The sequence below is a fragment of the Aphelocoma coerulescens genome, chromosome 6 (assembly GCF_041296385.1).
Source record: "Aphelocoma coerulescens isolate FSJ_1873_10779 chromosome 6, UR_Acoe_1.0, whole genome shotgun sequence".
Taxonomy (NCBI): Eukaryota; Metazoa; Chordata; class Aves; order Passeriformes; family Corvidae; genus Aphelocoma; species Aphelocoma coerulescens.
In genome coordinates this window covers 19782132-19802548 of record NC_091020.1, presented here as the reverse complement: position 1 = coordinate 19802548, position 20417 = coordinate 19782132, and the positions used below count along the sequence as shown (strand labels likewise).

The 20417-nt window shown below is 43.4% G+C and overlaps 1 protein-coding gene and 1 long non-coding RNA gene across 3 annotated transcripts; one reads left to right on the top strand and one right to left on the bottom strand.

Annotated features, from left to right (window-relative positions):
• Positions 1 to 2959: 2959 nt before the first annotated feature.
• On the bottom strand, positions 2960 to 19583 carry FAS (Fas cell surface death receptor). 2 transcript variants are annotated; one of them, XM_069019631.1, is made up of 9 exons: positions 19497 to 19583; positions 13118 to 13268; positions 12438 to 12572; positions 9652 to 9763; positions 9103 to 9167; positions 8683 to 8760; positions 8479 to 8543; positions 7975 to 7999; positions 2960 to 7157 (listed from the first exon to the last, which is right to left on the bottom strand). In XM_069019631.1, the coding sequence occupies exons 1-9, from the start codon at positions 19551 to 19553 to the stop codon at positions 6742 to 6744; spliced, it is 1104 nt and encodes a 367-aa protein (XP_068875732.1). In that variant the 5' UTR covers positions 19554 to 19583; the 3' UTR covers positions 2960 to 6741. The 2 variants fall into 2 exon arrangements, with proteins under 2 accessions (XP_068875732.1, XP_068875733.1); XM_069019632.1 differs by lacking the exon at positions 8683 to 8760.
• LOC138112463 (uncharacterized) lies at positions 15314 to 17585 on the top strand. The gene is made up of 2 exons (XR_011151748.1): positions 15314 to 15626; positions 17270 to 17585. It is a non-coding gene; the product is annotated as an uncharacterized lncRNA (long non-coding RNA).
• Positions 19584 to 20417: the final 834 nt, after the last annotated feature.

The following is a 20417-nucleotide window of genomic DNA, read 5'->3' as shown; positions in this document are numbered from 1 at the left end:
GCAAAGACTACCCTTCAGAGAGCCAAACTTTAGGACAGCCATCCTGTCTTTCCTAGGCTTTCACAGGCACTGCTAAGCTAACACTTGCCTTTGATTGCATTTCAGCAGCTGTGTAAGTAAGAATTAAAGTGAACATCTAAGTCTCAAGGGATTTGATTTATTTGTGAATATTTTTAAGGCAATGCACATTCATGTTGGCACAGGTATTGCAGCACGTACTTCAGTCATGGTGCCAATTCCAGATTTCAGAGAGCTCAGTTTGCAGCCTGGATGTGTTATGACACCGTTTTTCCATGTGGTATTAAATTTAAAACTAGTGATGCCAAGTGATCTGCTGTGCTGCAGTGGAGTTTGGCAGCGCAGCGTGGGACTTCCTTGAGCCGCCTGATCCTAGGGCTGGTTGAAGGGAGTCAGGCTGTGCTCATTCTCAAACCCGAGGAGCGTCACAAAAGGTATCACAGAGTTTTTATGTCATCCTAGGTGTCATTTTAACTCTTGTGGGACATGACGTGAGGGATCCCATGCAAATTCAGAGCTGGCACTGTCTCAGCACAATGACAGGCTCAGCTCTGCCAGAGAAAGGCTTCCTGCCCACCACAAGCCCGTCTGCGGCTTGCTTCGTGTTCGAGCTCGTTTCCCGTGGGAGTAACTCATCCCCGAGATCCTGACAGCCGGAGGGCTGGGAAGGAGCCGGGGGAGGCGGCGGGGGCGGGAGCTCTGGCAGGCGCTCTGTCCTCGTTAAGCCAGCCCGGGGCACGCCTGGGGACGGCAGGAGGGACACGCGTGGGACCGCGCGGACACAGGCTGCCACCTGCCCGCGGGGACAGGCAGGACAGCCGGCAGCGCCGCTGGGCCCCGCGAGCGGCCGGGCAGCCCCTGCCGGCCACCCCCTGCCCCAAAAACAATGCCCACTGCCCAGCGTGGTTGTTTAAAGGTTTAACAAGTTTAAAAGAATTTAAGTCTCGAAGAGATGTGATTGGGAGGTTTAAAAATACTGAATTTAGTGATCACTAGTCATTCTTGGATAAATGAGGGGTCACTGGTATGAAGTTAGTTGCCCCCCTGCCCCCTCAAAGTACAGGAATAGGTGTTGCCTCGTATGTTAGAGACAGACCTTGAACTTCAAGACCCTTTGAGATATCCCAGATCACAGCCATCCTTCCCATGAGCTGCAGTGACAGCCGTGGTCCCCACCTGGCAGAGCCAGGTGCCAGGGCACAGCCAGCCCCAGCAGGGATGGAGAGTGGCATGCCAGGGGCCTCACTGTGCTTCACAGTGATTTGAGGAGTATCATAAAATGTTCCCAGAGATAAGTCTGGAGAGGGATCTTCATGTAGTTTTAAGGAAGGACTAGGAAAAGACCAAGAAACAAATTTTCAGGTACTGATAATCTGGAGAATGTATCAATCCCCTTACTGTAGGATAAACATGCAGGAAATGAAACTGGGTACTTCTGTATCATCTGTTTCTTGTTCATATCCCAATGACACACATACAGGCAGATCTATCCTGTCCTACAGAGAGCCAGTCATATGGACATCACTGTGGGAAGATGTATGGGAGGCAGGGTCAGTGACCTCTGTGTCCTGCTTGCCCCTGGGGTGTGAGATGCTCAGTGCTGTCTCTCCAAGGTCTGTGCCTTTGGCTTCCTCCTGCCATTGTTTTTCATCACTTACTCCTCTCCTTTATTTGTTCAGGACCTATTTTTCCAGCATCCCTTTGGTCACAGGCATTTTTTGCTGATTCCCCACTAGGTTGAAAATAAGTTGCACTTTGTCACAGTTGCTGGTATATTGGGGGAGTGAGAGACCATTGTGTAAAGTGATGGGAAAGGGCTCTCTAGCACTCCAAAAGCTTTAAAAATCTTGCTTTCTGTTTGGAAGGGAATTTCAACTAAAACCACTGAAAAGCTGTTCAGAAAACACTGACTGTACATTGTTTTGTGATTGTTCCCACATCCCTGGTAATTCTCAACCACCGCTCTGCACTAGAGGCTAGATACACTTGGTGGGTATTTTTGCTCTTGCTAGCAGTGGGATAGCAGGAATGCAAGCTTCCCTTTGAAGTCCAGAATCAAAGTACTGACAAACAGTAAGAGAGGGATGTGAGTTTTGAGGTTGTATCTTCCCTTAAAACATGAAAACTGGGTATCTCCAAGGCTTTTCCCAATACTCTTGTATTCTTCTCACAAATTTGTTGGTATTGTTTTCCTTTTCTCTCCTCCATACAGGAAATAAGCCTGAGCTCTCTCACACTTTAATATGCTTGTCATGCTATCTGTGCAGAAACATTTCAGACTCTTTGTACTGAGCACTTCATTTCTCAGCCACATCTTTTCAAGAACTGGCAGCCTGCAGAATAACTTTGAAAATAATTTATTTCATATTGCAGCAGTCCTGTATACTGGAGCTGTCTTTAACTATTCCTGTGTTCTTCTGGTACCACACTGTAATATTGATTTTGTTTCTGTTGTCTCACAGGTGTTTGGTTTGCTTGCAGAGCCGCTGGAACTGCACTACGTTTTCCAGCGTGGATGAGCAACTGGTGTGGGTGTGCACAGCAAAACAGCCTTTGGAGTTTCTGAACAAACATCTCACACATGTGGGCACTTTCAATTTGCAGGGAACTTAAGTAAGATCATCCCTCTGGCCTTTTATTTCTATGTTTCTGTTCTTCTGTTGTAGGTATTTTAAAATAATTGTTTTGGGTTTAATATTTGCATAACAAACGGAATTGTTTTGCAGCGTTTTGGCTTCCTGAAGAGCGAACTTTTCCTTTATAATCAGCTTTTCAAAACGTGACAAGTCATTCTCCGTGCAAGTTTCTGTTTCAGTTTTCACTTGTGTCGCGTTCCACTGAGGGAAACGGTAAGGAGTTCTTTCAAAAATGGATGGTCAGGAACAAAATGAGGCCAAACGAGACAAACGTTGTATCTGAGAACCGTTTATTGGTTAAGAAAAAAAAAAAAAAAAAAAGAAAAAAAAAAAAAGGGGGGGGTTACCCTACTAAAGAGGGCTGGAAAAGACAGAAGAGAAGGGAGGAGAACGGAAAAAGGAATAGGGGGTGGGGAGAGAGAGCGGGAGAGGGGTGAGACAGAGAGAAGAGAGCATTCCCAGTCGGTATCCGTACGGCGGGGCTGTGCTGTGCCCGCTGCCTGCCGGGGGATGCCTGCCGGAGGATGCCTGCCGGGGGGATGCCTGCCGGGGGGATGCCTGCCGGGGGATGCCTGCCGGGGGATGCCTGCCGGGGGGCGGCTGCCGGGGGGATGCCTGCCGGGGGATGCCTGCCGGGGGATGCCTGCCGGGGGATGCCTGCCGGGGGGATGCCTGCCGGACACGAGGTGAGGGCCGCTCGGGCAGCAGGGCCAGAGCCTGGACAGGGTCGCGGCGGTGGGCTGGCTCGGAGGCCGGCACGTTTGGAAGCAGGTGGCTCAGGCAGGGACACAGGGAGGCAGGACAGGCGTGAGGGCGAGCTAGAGCCAGCGAAGGCAGGAGAGCCAAAAGGCAGGCTGGCGCCAGGGCAAAAAGCGTAAGGTTCAAACAGCCCCGACTCAAAAGCAAGTTTTGAAAAGTAAGTCTCAAAAAGCCCCCTCGAATCACCAAGCCTCAAAAGCAAAAACACAGTGTCGAAAAAGCCCCAAGCCAGGCACACACTCAAAAAGCAGGTTCGAAAAGCTGCGGGGCTTGTGACGCAGTCCTTTTTATGCCCCTGGCCCTTCCCAAAGTCTGCCTGCTGGCAGGAGAGCATTGGCGCAGTGCAATGTCCCGCTGCAGGGCTTTTGCCGCATGATTGGAGAGTGTCTCTGCAGGGTACAGTGTCCTCGGTGTTCCCCTGCTGGCTGCCTGTCCCATGAGAGACATGAGCTGGTTGCCAGGCAAAGTCTTCCCAGAGACAAGGCTTTCTTTCCTCCATCTTCTAGCTGCCTCCTGGACGTGCACATGTCCCCCACATGCCTCTGATTGTTTAGGCAAATCAAAACTGAATCGGCTTCTCACAACTTGCTTTTCTGATGCTGCGCTTCCATAAAACAGGAGAGTTTGGGCTTTGGTTTATTTTTCTTGTGCAGCTCTTTTGAAAATTATGTCAGAGGCAGGATGGAAAGCTGGGTGTGCTGCTGCAGGTCAGCAGAACTAAACCACTTTCAGTCCCTGGTCCAGGTAGTCTAAGCTTGATCCAGCTCTACTCTGCACTGCTGACTGCAATGTAGACACATACAGACTCCTTCGGAAAACTAACTGCACAATATAATCAATCCTCCTATTTTGATGCACAGTGTTCCAGTTAAGAACAAAAAATTACGATGTATGCTAACCACCAGAGTTAATGGCAGTCTGAGTTCAGCCTTGCAGACCTCTCCTAAAGAAAATGTGACTCATTGCTCAGGGACTTTGTTTTAACCATCCTCTTTATACTGAGGTTGGGGAATTCCAGTTTGATGAAAGAAAAAAAGATTATCATTTTGTTTCACTGTCACAAATGTATGAAGTTTGGTGGCTCCATTTTAAGATTAGTATAGTTCAGATTGGTTATAGTCACTTCTCCATTGAAACCCTGAGAGGTGGACTACCTTTGTTTCTGCTGGTCAGATACCTCACTTGGAAAGACAAAGACAGAAGCCAAGGGAAGGCAAAGTTGAAGTCAAGCACCTGCCAACACATTTTTACACTATGTTCATGCCTTCCTGGATGGGACATGGTATAGGGAGCAGCCTATCTACCAGGGCTTGTGAGAGCATGGAGCTCTCCTTTCCTCCTTCATTCCTGTCTTGGCTGTGTTTCTACACAACTGTGTCCTACAGAGGATGGCACAGCCGCCACCACTGCTGTGCTGCTTTTATGAAAGGCTGATATTTTATTCTCTTTTATGTGTGGAGCCTGGCCAAAACAGGACAAGGAGCAACACATTGTCACAGCACGTCAGATCTGTGCACAGATAGCACAGACACAGGCCATTTGTACAATGCCAGCTCTTAATCAGTCCATGGGTGCACAAGTTTGGCCCATGGCTATTAAACCATCTGACTGCAGCAGCCTGAAGGTTTTCCTTCAAAAAGCAGCAGTGTGGGGATTTTGGCAATATAGTAGTGGCAAGATGATGGATTAGACACTTAGAAAATGCAGCTAGATTAGAGGCTACAAAGTGGGCTGGAAGGTTTTTCTGAGTGCTTAGCATGGATGGTGCTTGAGAGCTGTACAACATAAACTGGGCCTGGGAAAAACATGCTCTGTGTCATTCAGACCTTTAACAGGTCAAGTCTATGAAACATGTAATGAGTTCACAGCTACGTCCTGCCTTTCCTCAGGTTCCTGCCTGATGCCATACACAGATTCCTAGCTGTTTCCGAAGGCGATATACTGCCCTCCCAGTTACCTCACTTGCAGCAATGTGGCGTTTTGGAGGAACTCCGCATGGCTGTGGGCACCCAGCATCGGCAGGGGTTGCTTGCCAGCCTCAGGCACCCTGTGGCCAGTCCTGCCTTGCCCTTTCCAGGTTCTGTGGTCAGGTGGCTCTACTCCACACACGCACACACTGGCTGGCAGGCGGGAGCAAGCCCAGATAGTCTCTTCCTGTTTTGGCTGAGTTGTGATACTGGTTGGAGATTTTTCTCTAGAGAACTGATGACAGAGCCAAAGAAAGTCATCTTTCCTACTGTGTGACCTGGGAAAATAAAACCTTTCCAGCAAAGTCTCCCCTTCTGTTGAAAGATTTTGTGAGATTTGCACAAATGGGTGTGTGCGAGGGAAAGGGCTCCCAGCAAACCTCCCAGCCCTATGCTGGTCCTTTGAATTTAGGAGCTGAGTCCTCTGCACTTTGTGATGGAAGAAAGGTAAGGTGTTTCCATGAGAATGATCTCCTTTTTTCTGATTTGCTAAACTGAGTAAAAGCAAACCTAAACATGGCATCTATATACTGCGTGATAAGAAAAACAGAAGTAATGTATTATGCAGATTTTTTTTTTTTTATGGCAAAGATGCTTTCATTTTATCAGTTTCTGCATTAGAAAAGCTTCATACACTCTGCAGGTTGCCTTCCAGAAATCATGGTTCTATTGTGTTGCTTCAGCTCCTATTTCTTTGAAGGGTTCTAACATTAGAAGAGGCTTATAAACATTGCTGAGAGCAACAAAGATAATTTTTACCTAGAACTGGGAGCTTTTTATATAGAGAACTTGCACACATATAAAAAACTCAGTATTCACACAGAAGTGCTTTTAGAAAAGATAGAAATGGTACTTGCAGCAGAGTAGAATCTACACAGCAACACCTATATTTCAAATTAATCAGGTGTAAAGCAATTAACTTCTTTTTTTTCAAGTACTCTTCCAGGTACGCTTTGTAGACTCATAACACCAGAGTTTTCCCTTCAGAAAAAAGGCACATCCCACATTTTTAATGCAAGCAAAACCTTACATTAATTAAATAATGCAGGAAGGACCATGCATTTAAACAACACCTTTTCTCCAAATAATGACAACTTTTTTCCTCTTGTAATGAATCCTATAGCTGGAGTCTTATATTGCGCCTTGTAGTAAACAAGTCGTAAAACGTCTTCCATTCCTTAACAACCAAAAAAGTCTAAAACTTTTTTAAAGGATATTGCTAAAAAATTTGTAGTTATTCCTTTTGCATATAATAACTTACTTGAGTTCAATCAGAACTGCCAATGAAAATGCCATTTTAAAGCTTTGTTATTTATATTAGAAAAATACTCATTTGGAAATAATTTTCAAATTACTCTGTGCTATGTCTCTTCCAGACTAACAGTATAGGATTTACTTAGCTCAGCACTATCATTGTTAGAGCTTCTACCTTCATGAGTGCAAGTTTTGCTTTGCTCAGTGTCACGATTGCAAGACTGTCCCCCTTCCTGAGAGCTGGAAATAGCTGCCTTCAGTTTTTCCTCAATTTTATCAGCTGCAGCACACATTTTTAACTCTCTCAGGCTGCTTATTAGGGTTCCATAGGCTCCCTTCATCCCATGTCTTTGATACCAGACTCGAAGCAGCCTAATCTTCTGTTCAGATGTATCACCAGGATAATCCTGAATGATTTGGTCTATGGCAGGTTCTGATACATGGTGGTAACGAACAAATTTCTTGACTTCTGCGTGTGTCATCTCTGCCACAATACCAGCAATGTGGCTGCTCAGGTCAGCATCTAGGAGCGTGAAAGGAAATGAATGCACCTGGCACTTGTATCTTACTGGGTTTTATCACCTGCACTCAGATTTGATACTTCTATCCAAACCAGATTAAGTTTCAGGTATTCATGATTCAGTATGTTTTATGATTTTACAATACATGGCAGGTCTGTTTTAACATGTTCCTGCCAAATGCTATGTATTTCAAAGATTTAGGCTTGCCATCCATATTGCTTTCTACCACCTAAAACAGAGTATCAGTTCCCTCTGTAACCTATTCTGTCCTTCTCTATCATTAAAGTGGGGTCACCTCTCATGCACCTGTTTTTCTCAAAACAGTCTTGGGAGAGGTCCTACAACAGGACAGCTCTTCTGTTGTGATACAGTCTTAGAGCTTATATTCTTTTCCTGTTGTATATCACTCCTGTGGATTTGCCCCTGAACATAAGGTAGGTTTGTGAATCTTCAGTCCCACTGTTCCATGTGGGACTGCTCCCTTATCATCATTTTCCATTATTATAAAAACACAGTTTACTGTCTCCTAGTGTCTGTCCTACATACAGAACTGAAATTCACTTGGAGAAAATGAGTAATTGCTTACTATACAACAGAAATTCCTTCTGAGGCAAGACTTCCATGATGCCACCAAATGCTTTGATGAGCATTATATAAGCTGGCATTTCTTTAGTAAGTGTTTGCTTTTGTGCAGGAATGACAGGTCTGGACAGTGGCAAAGTCTACACAAAAATACTCTTTTTTCTTAGTTTAGGAGTTATGTATCTATATCTCTGTTTTTTCTTTCTACTGAATTTTGAGAAATTACTTGTCTCTTACCTGTGTCTATGAGAGGTACGTTCTCCTGAAAAAAAAGCAAGAGAGAAGTAAGTAGAAACAAGTATTGTAAAACACCAGCCTTGTATAAGAGGATAAATACATTCCATGACACTTTAATTTTCTTTTAGTTTTCTCCATGACTCCTGTTTTGGGAGTGAGAGACCAGACAGATAGACCTCTTTTGACTTGGTTAAATTTGGGGAATCACCTCACAATTGCTATTGCCTGAAATTATGCATGGGGATGGGAATATCCTGGGTTGGTGGAAGCCTGATGATTTATGAAGTTTTGATCTTGGTCATGTGATTTAGGAAGCATTCCAACAATCCTGAAGAAGTACAGGGTTTCTCTTATTTCTCCCAAAAGAGTTCTTGTGGTGAAATTTACTTCATTCATGTCATAGAAGAGAGGCACACAATGTTTGGGGAGTCCCAGTGTATTTTAAATGGAAAAAAGTTCTTTGCATTAAGCTGCGTTTTTTATGATCTAAGCAACAATACTTACATAAGGCTTTGGTTTGTAAACTCCTTTATTTTGGTTGATTGTAAGACCCTTCTGTTTTTTCTTGCCTGAAACAAAAAAAGCATTTTTAAAATCCAGGGCAGGATATCTTGCCTTTGGACTCCAAGAATATAAAATTGTATCTGAGTAAGCAGCTGAATATCTTATTAAGAGTGTAACAGGAAAGAGTAATAGGGAATCACTTACACCAGAATATTGCTCCAGCTGTTGCTAGTGGTGCTACCACAGCTACAGAAATAATGGCCCACAACAGTGTTCCTGGTTCTGTTGGAACATTGGAAAATTTACATGAAACTTAACTCAAGAAATGCAGCAGCACACCAAATTTTAAACAAGATTGTGTCAGATTTTAAAAGTTCTCCTGTTGTTTCCTAACGACAAAAGCCAAGGATCTTAAAGACATACCTATCATGAGCTGCCCCTAAAAAGGAGTAACAGCTCCTACACCTGCACAGTGATCAAGGGAAAATCATACTCTGCAGGGCCCAGGAGGACTGATGCCCCGAGCTGTCAGGAATCACCATGGCCAGTGCATAGAACAGGACAATTGCAGTTGCCTCTCAAACTACAGCACATGCTGGACCTTGCTGTGTTTTAAAATGGTACCTTTTGTTCCACACAGAGTGTCTGAAGTTGAAGTACATTGTTTTTCAATTACACCACTTTCACATCTGCAGAAAATAGGAACAGAAATTATTATGAGATTTTTTTTCTCTCTCTAAAACTGTGAAGAGAGCAAATCAAAATCTTCTAACGTTCTATCAGCAAAATCTTTCATATAGCAAGATCTTGAGTTTTGGAATTCAATAGGTAAGAAAATGGCATGGAAATTTGTGGCAACGGGAAAATGTATGAAATTATTTTTCAATTTAACAGTAGATCTCACAAAGACAACAGGAAAGCTCAGATGATTTACTACACTTTTTAAAAAGCATATACAGACTCAGTGGATATATAAGTTTTTCTGCATGCCTTTGGAAAGCCTTCATGGCTGCAAATTGAGTTGACTGAACAAAGTCAGCTCAGGTACAAAGGAAAATTAGTATGCTTTCCCTGAGGTTATAGATTACCTTAGCCTCTGTCTTGAAACCAGCTGGAAAAAAATGTGATTACATATTAACAATTTCATATGTAGTGATGAAGGCATGAACTTACGTGGTACATGGACTGCAAACCGAACATGATAGAGAACCATTGCAAAAATGGTTCTTTACACAGGCACATTCCGTGTCCTCTACTGGGGTACAGTTCCTTGCAATCTCCAAACCTAAAAATGAATTCCTTAAAGTGTATTAGTTTGAAAAAGCAGACTTCTGCCCACAAGTTCTTGTCCTCAGACTTGCTGCTAGCTCTACCTCTGCTGGCACTGGCGAGGCTTAACTTTATGATACATCACACAGCTTTTTGTGGAGCCGGGCTGCCAGAGCGCTGGGAATATGGAGCTGTCAGAGAGACCTCTGCTGGACGAGAGCTCAGAAAACTGATCACACTATAAAGTTCTCGCTAGAACAGGACTCATTCGGCACTGCTGAATCCCAACTTCTTTTTCCCATTCAGAAGTGTAAAGCCAGAAGGAAACTCAGAAGATCACACAGCCAATCTCCCCTCTTGATAATGGAGATGGGTTCTTCGCACTCCCTGACAGACAACAAGTTTTACCTTTTCTTGAGACCTCCAATTCCACTCTCTCCTTTTAGCTAATATATCCATGTTAAGTATTCTTCTTAAGAATCAAACAAATTAATTAATTTTCTCCTATCCTCTGTGTATACAATGATGCTATCTCCATCTATAAAAAAAAAAATACTACATAAAAAATTACTGTATCTACCTACTATTTTCATAGGCATATAAAAATAAAACGAATTTTTGAGTTACTAAATTCAGTGCCCTGCTGTAATTTGAAACCACTTTATGTTTCAAAATTTGATGAAGATCTGCTGTGAAACCATTGCTGAAGCAACTCACAGAAATAGCAAACATGAATGATCATAAGAATGGTTTGCATGGAACTTCAGTGGTAATTTTCCTCCTGCCTAATATCAGTCTACTGACTTCTCCTCAACTACGTTATTGTCCATGGAATATTGTGACTAGCCATCCCATTACCCTTTTCCTCCCTTCAGTTTAAATAATTGTGACACCATATAAAATACTGAATTGTTTCGCTCTAGCCAATTTCATCACCCATGCAAAAATGCTTATTATAGTAGCAAAGGAGAGGAAAGTTTTCTATCCATATTGAGGTCCTAAAGGAAGGGGAGAGCACCAGAGATTGATATTCCAACAGGTGATCTGAGTACAACCATACTGGAGTTAAGAACTGTCTCTCACTAAACTTGTTAAACTTGATTTTAGCTATGAGGAATGAAGAACTATCATTCCCTAAATCCAGGTAGAGCAGATTTACAGGACACCTGGTGGAACTTGTAGGAGATAAGTTTAATGGATTAAAAAAAAAAAAAAAAAGAGATCTGTGATGGGTATTTATGCAACAGGTAGTGCATTTCTGCTGTCACTCAGCAGGTTCATGAACAAAGGGCTCATAAATAGACACTAAAATGACTAGGTAGGGATGGCTCTTCTAATGTCCTTTCCCACAGCTGTGGGTGCTGATAGACTGTAGGGAAAAGACCACAGAAAGCAGACAGGTTTGTTTGTGTAATCTCTAAATAGCACCTCTTGCCTCCCCTGCTGAATGCAGAACACTGGGGTGGGTAGGCCACTGGTCTGACCCAGCAGGGCTTACTTTATAGTCTTATACATGTATCCCACACAACATCTTGAGTGTTTCAAATGACAACAATTTTAATAATTGTTGGAGTGAAAGCTCCTCTGGACTCAGGCCCAGAGGAAAGCCAAAGCACAGGGGTTGAATTAAAACCTTTGGACAAGCTGAGATACATGAAGCCACATCAAAGTGAAATAGAAATGTAGATTTTTTAACTTTTAGTAGAAATATATGCTAAGTGCCTTAAACATTAAAAAGCTGTAGCAGAGACCTTAAACACAGTTGTTGCTGCAGCAGTGTTACCTTTTCACATAATTCTTTACTTTAGACAAAATATAGATAGAATTATACTGTTCATATTTTTTAGATAGAGTGTTCACATAAACAATAAGAGCTGCTAAAAACTGTATATGCAAATCTGTGTAATACCTGTGTAACACTGGTGTAAGGCTTACGACTGTTAGACTTAGACCAGGATAGGTTAAGAAAAGAAAAACTAGAATCGTGTGTTAATCTTATTGGTCAATTAACAAATATAATCCACACTTCTGTAAGAAAAAATATAGAGTCTAGAAAATAGAGTATAGAGTCTAGAGTCTAGAAAACAGAGTGTATAGAGTATACGGAGCATATAGAGCATATAGAAGACAAAGAAGCTGTTTTGCCTGCTGTTGCTGTTGCTGCTTGCTTTATCATGTAACCCCCTTTGAACTCTGCCTTCAAGAAAGCTATGAGACTATGAAATTAAGAACTTAGCAGAACAGCAGCCTCCTCTGCTCTTTTACCCTGGTCTGAGAATGAAGGGTACCCCGTCAAAAGCTCAACAAATAATATTATCAATTACATGAAAAACTACAAAAGAAACCATCATTGCTTCTTACACTCCTCTTTTAAACAGAGGGTGAAGAAGAGGGAGAACTTGTCTTCCTTGGCCTAACCAGTTTGTACAGTGTCTGCTTTGCAAGGACTTTGGCTAAACAAAGGCAGATATAAGGAGAAATAATGGACCAACTATTTTTCTTCCTACTTTGTGCTTGATGAAAGGGAACTGGAGGATAAACTTATGACTTTCTCATTTATCCATTCATGTTCTACCACTAAAAGTTTTGAACCTACATGCTAACCATGGTGCAGGTATTGTGGAGACTTTTCAGTGAAATCCTGGATGAAAGAAGAGTCATTGCTACAGTTGCTATTTCTATAGACATACCAAATTTGCTATCGCACGATCTGCATCTCAAACACTTCTCCAAGTCGTTAGGGTGATCCACGAATTCTTTTCCTTTCTCACATGGAACACAGTGTTTGGTACTATCTGTTGGGCAGGTGACATTTTTAACAAAACCTATAGAGACAGAAAACCAAAAATTTAGAGAGAAGCTCTAAGACTTACATCAGAATTTCATTTTTAATCCCTAATACTTTTTGATTCCAAATATGGAATCTACATTCTTTGTGCATGTGTAGATGCACTTCAGGAATGTAGTATGCATAACATTTGATTATCCCCACTCTTCCTCCAATTTAATACTGAAGGAGAAAACACCAGACAAAACTGTACATGAAAAATTGGAAAACCCATGAATGTATGGAATCTTGTAGACAAAAGCATGTGTTTTCACTTTTTTAACCTCTTTAAAACATGTGTATCTTAATTCTTGGCTGTTTTGTAACAAGCATGTTATGAGAGAACTACTGTCTGTAGTGAGAAGTTATTGGTGCACTGAGCTGAAGAAGTATTTTTGGAGTGGCTTATGTCCTGTAACAAAAAAAGGTACAGCTAGAATGAAGCACTGCCTCCAGGAAACCACCTCATGCCACTTCAGTATCCCCACACCAAGAGATTCCGCTGTTAAGGACTTCTCAACAGGGTCTTACAATAATACTCACCACTTTCACATTTCTTGCAACACTGAGCATCTAAATAATTGTATTCATCCTCCTTACAGGTAATATGCCTCCTGGCAATGATCCTCCTATTGTATGTCATTAGACCTTCAGTATCATTTTTGCACTGTGTTTCAATAATTAAGGCAGACACCTAGGAGAGAAGAACAAAAAATTAGACAAAAATATGTTTAGGGCTATAGGTGTGCTTTAGCACTAGCAGAGTTATATTAATAGTGTTACTCTATAACTAAACATATTGATATTCACTCCCTTATTAAAACTGTTTATTCAAACTCATTACTTTGGATTTAATGGAGTATGAGGGCCTATATTAAAGCCATGAACCCTACCTCTACAGACATTCTGCTTTCAAATTAATTTACAGCAGATCCATTTCTTTGAATTTCTTTGCACTGTCAAGGTAAATTGCACAGTGCTTGGGGTTGTTTGTTTGTTTTTATTCCTGTTACTAGTCAGTAGGAGCTTTACTAGTGGTCCCTGCCCTGCCTCTTCTCATGATAATAATAAAACATTGTGGCCAAGAGGCCAAACGTTTTTTTTAATTTTTTTGTTTGTTTGTTTAGCTTGGAATAAGGAGGGAAAATTACAAGAATAAATCTGGTGCAGTTTGCTGCCTTCTCAGCAACATTTTCTGGGGAATCCTTTTTTACTCTGCATGCTAAATATGAGATATCTATAAAATGGAGCTATGGATGCTGACCTTAATTTCAGTTAGATGCAGAAAACTCTTTATGTTAAATTACTGAAAAATCATTTTGGGTATCAAACTGGGCTCTCAAGTGAAGGAAGTGTTATCTGTTGCTAATTATCTGAGGTAACCAATAATGGCCATTGCCTTCTACAGTAGCCACTTCTTTTGATCCTCTAGTCTATTCAGAGGTGGGAAAGTGGTAAGCATTTTATTTTTCTAGCAGCCACCTGTTTAAAATGTATATGATATTAGTTACTAGACTGAAATTAAAAAGGCCTTTCTTTGCACCTAGAGGTGAAGCTCCAACAGCTGAAAGAGCATATTAGCACTTGAGGAACTGTGGGTATGAATGCTCTGCCCATCACTTCCCCTGTTTGGTGCTCTCTCTTCCTTTGCTGCCAAAGCTTTCAGGGCTCTCTCCTCTGAATCCCAGGGTAATGATGTTAAAAAATTAAAGTCTTCACAGAAGTTTTCAAATGGATGTGTCAAATTAGTGTGATTTGTTTTCCTTTTGCCTAGGAAAACTGTCTCACTAAACCCTGGATTAGATAGTCCAATTAAAAAAAAAATTACTAAAATAGTCAGGGATGTAAGACCAGTCTGGTTTGGTTTTTCCTAAAGCAGTATGAAGAAAATGTCCAGAGAGTCATGCAGAAAATAGGATATAATCAAAGAAGAAATCATATTTCTAAATTACTAACCTCAGTAAAACTTTGCTGATTTTACCAAATGTCTGCAAACATGGTGTGTGCAGAGACATGTTCCCTCACACAAACAAAGCTCTCTGCCTCTTGTTTTATCCTTTTATACAAATGAGCTATGCTGGTATGAGGGGCTGCAGAAGCATAACATTTTTAGATGGATGCCCTCCACTCGTGCTCACGAAGATGAACTTCCTGGTACACTTACAAGAAGCGGGGGTCACTTCTGAGAATTTGACACTTAAGCAGCACCAAACACCTACATTGGTTCTGCTTGTAGGGATGTCTTACAACATCTTCCTGTAGAAGGAATAATGATAAAACTGTGAAGAATTTTTACAAAGCAACACCCTGATTTTTTCAAAGTTTTTTTCTCCTGGTTCTGCACCCTCTTAAAAGCAATCCCTTTGCTATTTAAAAATTTTGGTGTGTCTTATTGGAAATAAAAAACAAAAAAAGAGTCAGTAGTCATTTAGCTTCCTGTGTACACCTTAGTTGCTTTTTCTGTTGTCACTGAGCAGTAAACACTAATATCAGAAAGGAAACAGTTTAGGTACTTTTATACAGGCAGGGATGGTAGGTGCTTTTTTATGACGCATACACTCAAACAGTGGCTGTATGTTTTCAGTCTAAAATGACTCACAGAGGCTCTCTTTTAACTTTCTCAACCTAAAAAAAATAGTTTTCATATCTACACTGAAGACTTAGATTGCACTAAGCAGTCAGTAGGAATAAGATCAATCGGTTGGGAACATCTACCCTTAGCAGAACCCATAAAAATTATCATATGAGCCCAAATTTTCTGGTTTCTCTCCATTTGCATTGCCCAGGCAACGAAAAGAGTTTTCTACCTGCTCCCTCTCCTTTATTCCAATAGAGTCCTCCAAAACGCTTTCACCAACTGGTATTTGGTAAGGACACCTATTAAACCTGTTTTTGTCTGCATTTCTAGGGCACAGTGACAAGACCTTTAATTTCTTTGATTACTTGTGAAATTTTGGAATTCTTAGGCCTCCAGTTTTTCCTCTATCAGGGGATTCTCCATAACATGTTAATCTATTTCAGCTGAAAAGCTTCTGCAAAACACGGCTCATAGGTATGTAATCTCAGCTTTGAAAGTGTGTGAACATGTAATTTGCATACAGGACTTTTTAAAAACTTTACAGTGTTAACCCTGATAAAAACAATGTCTCTGCTTTCTCCTGTTATCTTTATAATACATTTTATTTTTAGCAAGCCATTCTCCCATTTCTAATATATAAATGCTGATGAATGAGAAGGCTGATGGCCACAGAATGTGACCCTTTTTTTTTTTCCACTCCACATTTGTTGCATGGACCAACGTGCATGAGCTCATCAGGGGCTTTCTAGGTGTTAAAAAAAGGAGGAGGGGAGATTTTTCTTGCTTTTTTTTTTGCCTTGTGGAAGTTGGGTTGCTAGACCTAGCTTCACTTTAATATGCTTTTCTCTGTAATTATTCTCCCTTGTATTAGCTCTGTCAGGATGGCCCTTTCAAAGAGTAATTTCACTCAAAGAGTAATCTTAAGAGGATTCTCTACTCCAATTCTTTCACTATGACAAGAAATTTCTGCTTCCAAAATCTGCAGTATCATTTTTCCTCCAGCTCTTTTTTTTCTCCCACCAAGGCTGAATCTCATAGTTGGCACCAAAATAACCTCTAAAAATAGTACTTTACATTCTAAAATCTTTTATAAAAAACCCAAAAAGAATCCAGTTCCATTGTTTAAAGCCCAGCAATGGGAGTGCATGTGAGAGCAAATAGCCTCGGCTACTGTCCAGCATCTTAAAACACTCACTGTCAAAATTCAGTCCACTACTCTTTCAAATCTCACCTGACTCACATGGAAATTGCAACAATATATTGGGGCTGGGAGTTGTATGATTGGTTATTTCGTTGGGTTTTGTTTTTTAGAAGTATTGTACTAGTGAGCACCTAATAAATTCTACACAGTTTGGAGAGTTGGCAGTGATACTAACTTTGTTGTGGCTAAGGATGAATTGGAGCTGGACAGATAGAAATATAACAACTCTTCCCCTTTTTCTTTTGTAACACAATATGACTTTCTCTTTGTTCAGTGAGTTACTGGAAAGATAAAGGTAGTTACTGTGGAAACGTGCACAGACATGTTTCCAGAATTGGGGCACTTATACTTTTCACTTGAGTCTTGAGTCATCCCATCATTTTATGGCTGTTTATGCATGTACATGTAAATGTGTGTATTAGTTTTCCATGGTATAAGGAAGAAAGATCAATGCAGTAAGGTTGGAGCCCTATTTTCAAAGATATGTCTTCTGAACTTCCGGAAAGCTGCCTGCTCTGTAGTCATATGAGATAATTACAAAATATTTAGATAACAGTTCATTCTCTGGCCTGTTCCCTTAGAGTGTTGTCCTGGGGTGATTTTATGATGATACTTTATTCCCTAATGGTCTGTTGTATGCCCTGAAATGGCTGCTGTAGCTCTAATGTGAACCAGGGGGCAGGGCCAGAGCCTGGGAACCCGGCGCGGGTTTTCCTCCACGCGCTGCAGCGTCCTTCGGGCAGCGCCATGGATTGTTAGTTCCTTGCCTTTGCTGGATTCGTTTTTTTGCTTGCTTAGGCAAGAAGCTGTTTTTTCTTTCCCCACCTTTTTCCCTGGACTCCAGGGAGATTCTTCAGTTGCTTCTTTTTGGTTTTCTTTTTCCCATGAACTGTCTTGGTTTGTTTTATTTTCACAGTCCAGGGAGCCTGGCTGGTTGGAAGCCCGGGAAAGACGAAGCCAACAAAAGAAAGGACACTATACCCCACCAGTTTCACCTGCTGTGAGGAGCACACCAAAGCCAGAAGCTCAACAGGTTCCTAGCTACTTTTTGCCTGAGCTGCTGTGTGGACTCTTCCCATCGCAGAGACAAATGGAGCAGCTGCCATCTTTGCTTCCTGGCATGAGGCTGGGTTGGGGGGGTGTGGGGTGTAAAGTTCAATTTCTTTTTCTTTCCTGTGCCTTGTGGGTATCTTGCTTTGTTAATAAACAGGGTTTGTTTTTTTTCACTTTCACCCCCTGGAATTAATTTCTCTCATTGGCAAAAAGGGATTATTGGAGTCCTTCTCTGTAGAGGAAACGTTAATTCCAGAGTGTTTTCTCCTAAAATTTGTCTCTAAACTGAGACAAGTGTGTCCCTCAGTGGTACGTAGTTTTGTAGCTTTTTCTACAGAGAGAACTCAGATGTTTTCTAACTGCATAGACCATTGCTATTTTTGCATGACTATTGCTAAAAACTTCTTTTATTTGAGTGCACCGTGGAGTTCCTTGCAAAATTGAGGTCTCATTCAACAAACTATTTTTTCATATTCTGGTTTCACCAAAATAATATGCCAGACTCTGACCAGGTTTACTATTTTATAAGTAGTGAAACAATATGCTAATTAAAACAACTTTTTAAAAATAGAAATTATGTAGGAATGCTACAGCCTTTCTAAGGCATACTGAAATTTGGAAACCATTGGAAAATAAGAGCAGAAATTATATATTTTCTGGACCAGTTTTATAAAGTAAAGTATTTTTATTCTTAATATATATTCTGAATAGTTTCAACATGCTGAACTACACTGACATTTCTGTCACTAGTTGGCTGCTCCTGTACAGGAACAGGTAATACACACTTCTGTCAGCAGATGAAAATCCTATGTATTTAATTATACTTCGATAATTTGTGGAGGGGCATGGATAGAGCTCTCTGAAACACTTTAAATAATTTACTACCTGTTACGCAGTAAATCAGATCACAGTTTGAGTGGTTTATACATTAAGACTTGATTTTAACCTGACAAACCACAAAGCAAACTGCGTTTGTTAGCAATACAACCACACTGAAGAGACTTCGAATGTCAGCTCCAGTGAGTTGTCTCTGAAACGGGAGAACTGGGGCTGGGGAAGCAATGTGTACTGCATCCACACTTCCAGCAGTGGCGGCTCTGCTATGCAGCAGGGCTCACTGCCACCTATCCAGGCCTGGGGGAGCAGGGCTGCCTCGGGGCAGCTCTATCGGAGCGCAGGCCGAGCCAGGCCATCCCCACGTCCCTAGGTCTCCCTAGATCTCCTGCCCTGGAGCTTCTTGCCAGACAGCTCTTTGGCGTAATGCACCTGTACCAGTGAAGATCCCTGTGCTGGCCACTGACACACTTACTTTTCCTGTTGACGGCAGCCATTCAAAATGGATCTTTGTGAAGGTAACTTTACTGATGAGAGTGAGACTCGAGGCCGAAGCTCTCAGAAGCTGCAGGGACTCATACTGTGCGCACAGGGCATGGTTCAGGCAAGAGGGGAAGGCCCTGTCCTCTTGCTTCCCGTAAATGCTGTACACTCTGTCGCCAGGCTTGGACTACTCCTCTAGCTTCTCCCGGGCCACTATCATAGGGGTTTCAAACTCCTCCCCCACACGCATTTGCTTTTATGCTGCTTTACCAGCTCGCTGTTTTAGGGATCCGCTGAGGTGCAGTGCAGGTCGGCTCCCACCGAGCCCGGTTTTAGCCCGGGCAGGTTCCGCACCTCCCCGTGCTGGCAGTGCGGGGTCGCTCCACCCGCCTCGCCCGTGTCTCTGGCCGCTATGGGTGGCTACGGATGGAGGCCAGCGCCTACTGTCCCTGGGTCTCCCCGCCTACAGCTCACGATCCGGTGTCCGAGACAGCCACCTGCATCCATCCCCCTTTTCTTCCGTCCCCTTTTACACAACACTCACTTCCCTTCACTCAGCACCCTCAGCAGTGCCTGAACTTGAAGGTGAGCTTTTTCCACTTAAAACATCACCTAACGAATTAACTGAAGTGTCGGTAACGAGTTCGTCGCGGCCGGCGCCGAGCAGCAGCTACCGGGCAGCGCTCCTCGCCCGGCGGCGCCGCACTCCCCGCCCCGCACCGCTCGAACCCGCCCGGCCGCCCGCCCGCTGTCCCGCTCGGGCGGACACTTACGAGGAGCAGGGGAAGGAGCCCCCGGGCCATGCCGCCGCTCTCCCGCACCGTCCGCATGCCGCCGCTGCCCAGCGCTGCCCCGCACCTTCCGGCAAAGCGAAAGTCCCTCCCGGCGGGACAGCCGGACCTGCCCGCGCCCGGCCCACCCGGCTCCTCCCATGTTGGCAAACACGGCCCGGCCCGCCCCCGGCACGGCACGGCACGGCACGGCCGGGGCTGGCGGGGCCGGCGGGGCTGGCAGTGGTGCCGCTGCCTCGGGGAGCTCGGGCGCGGTGATCCGGTCCCGGACAGGGGCTCCGGCCGCCCGGCGAGCCGCAGGCACCGGCGGGACAGCCCCGCGCCCAGTGCCAGCGCCCCGCGGTGACAGGGAACGAGGGCGCGGAGCCTCCGCTCGGGTGTCCCGGGCGCCGCGGGGAGCCCGGATTCTTGGTCGGGGACCAAGAGCGGGTACTCGGCAGCTTGTGGATGCCAGGCACGGCCCCGAGGTCACGAAGCCAACGGCCTTAGGGCTGGGAATGAGGCATTCGACTCCTGTGCCTCAGCTTCTGGGGGGAGCAGTTGCCTCCTCACCCAGGGCAGACACTCTGCTTTTGTAATCCTGGCAAGGGCAGGCTTGGGGCAGGCAGTCCCGTGTGGGTAGAATGGAGCAGGCGCTCAGAACAGGCTAAACTCACTGCAGCAGACAGTACTGCCCTTTGCTGCCTTATTGAAAGGGTTGCTCAAGCCCGTGACTTCTATTTTGTAACTATTTCCAGTCACTTCTTATGTTTTTCCTGCAAGCTTTCAGTGGTTTGAAATGCTGGTAGTCTGGCCTCCTTTGTCGGGTTAGAAATAACGTGACGACGTTAGTTACCAATATGTGTTTTGATCTTTCCAGTTTTGACATGATGCCATTGCCTTGGGAGGACCATGGTTGTAATC

Coding starts and splice junctions, on each gene's coding strand:
- FAS (XM_069019631.1), bottom strand. CDS start 19,553: ATGCGGACGGTGCGGGAGAGCGGCGGCATGGCCCGGGGGCTCCTTCCC. Junction 12,573..13,117: donor TTGCAAGAAATGTGAAAGTG/GTGAGTATTATT, acceptor CTGTCTCTATAG/GTTTTGTTAAAAATGTCACC. Junction 9,764..12,437: donor ATCGTGCGATAGCAAATTTG/GTATGTCTATAG, acceptor ATTCATTTTTAG/GTTTGGAGATTGCAAGGAAC.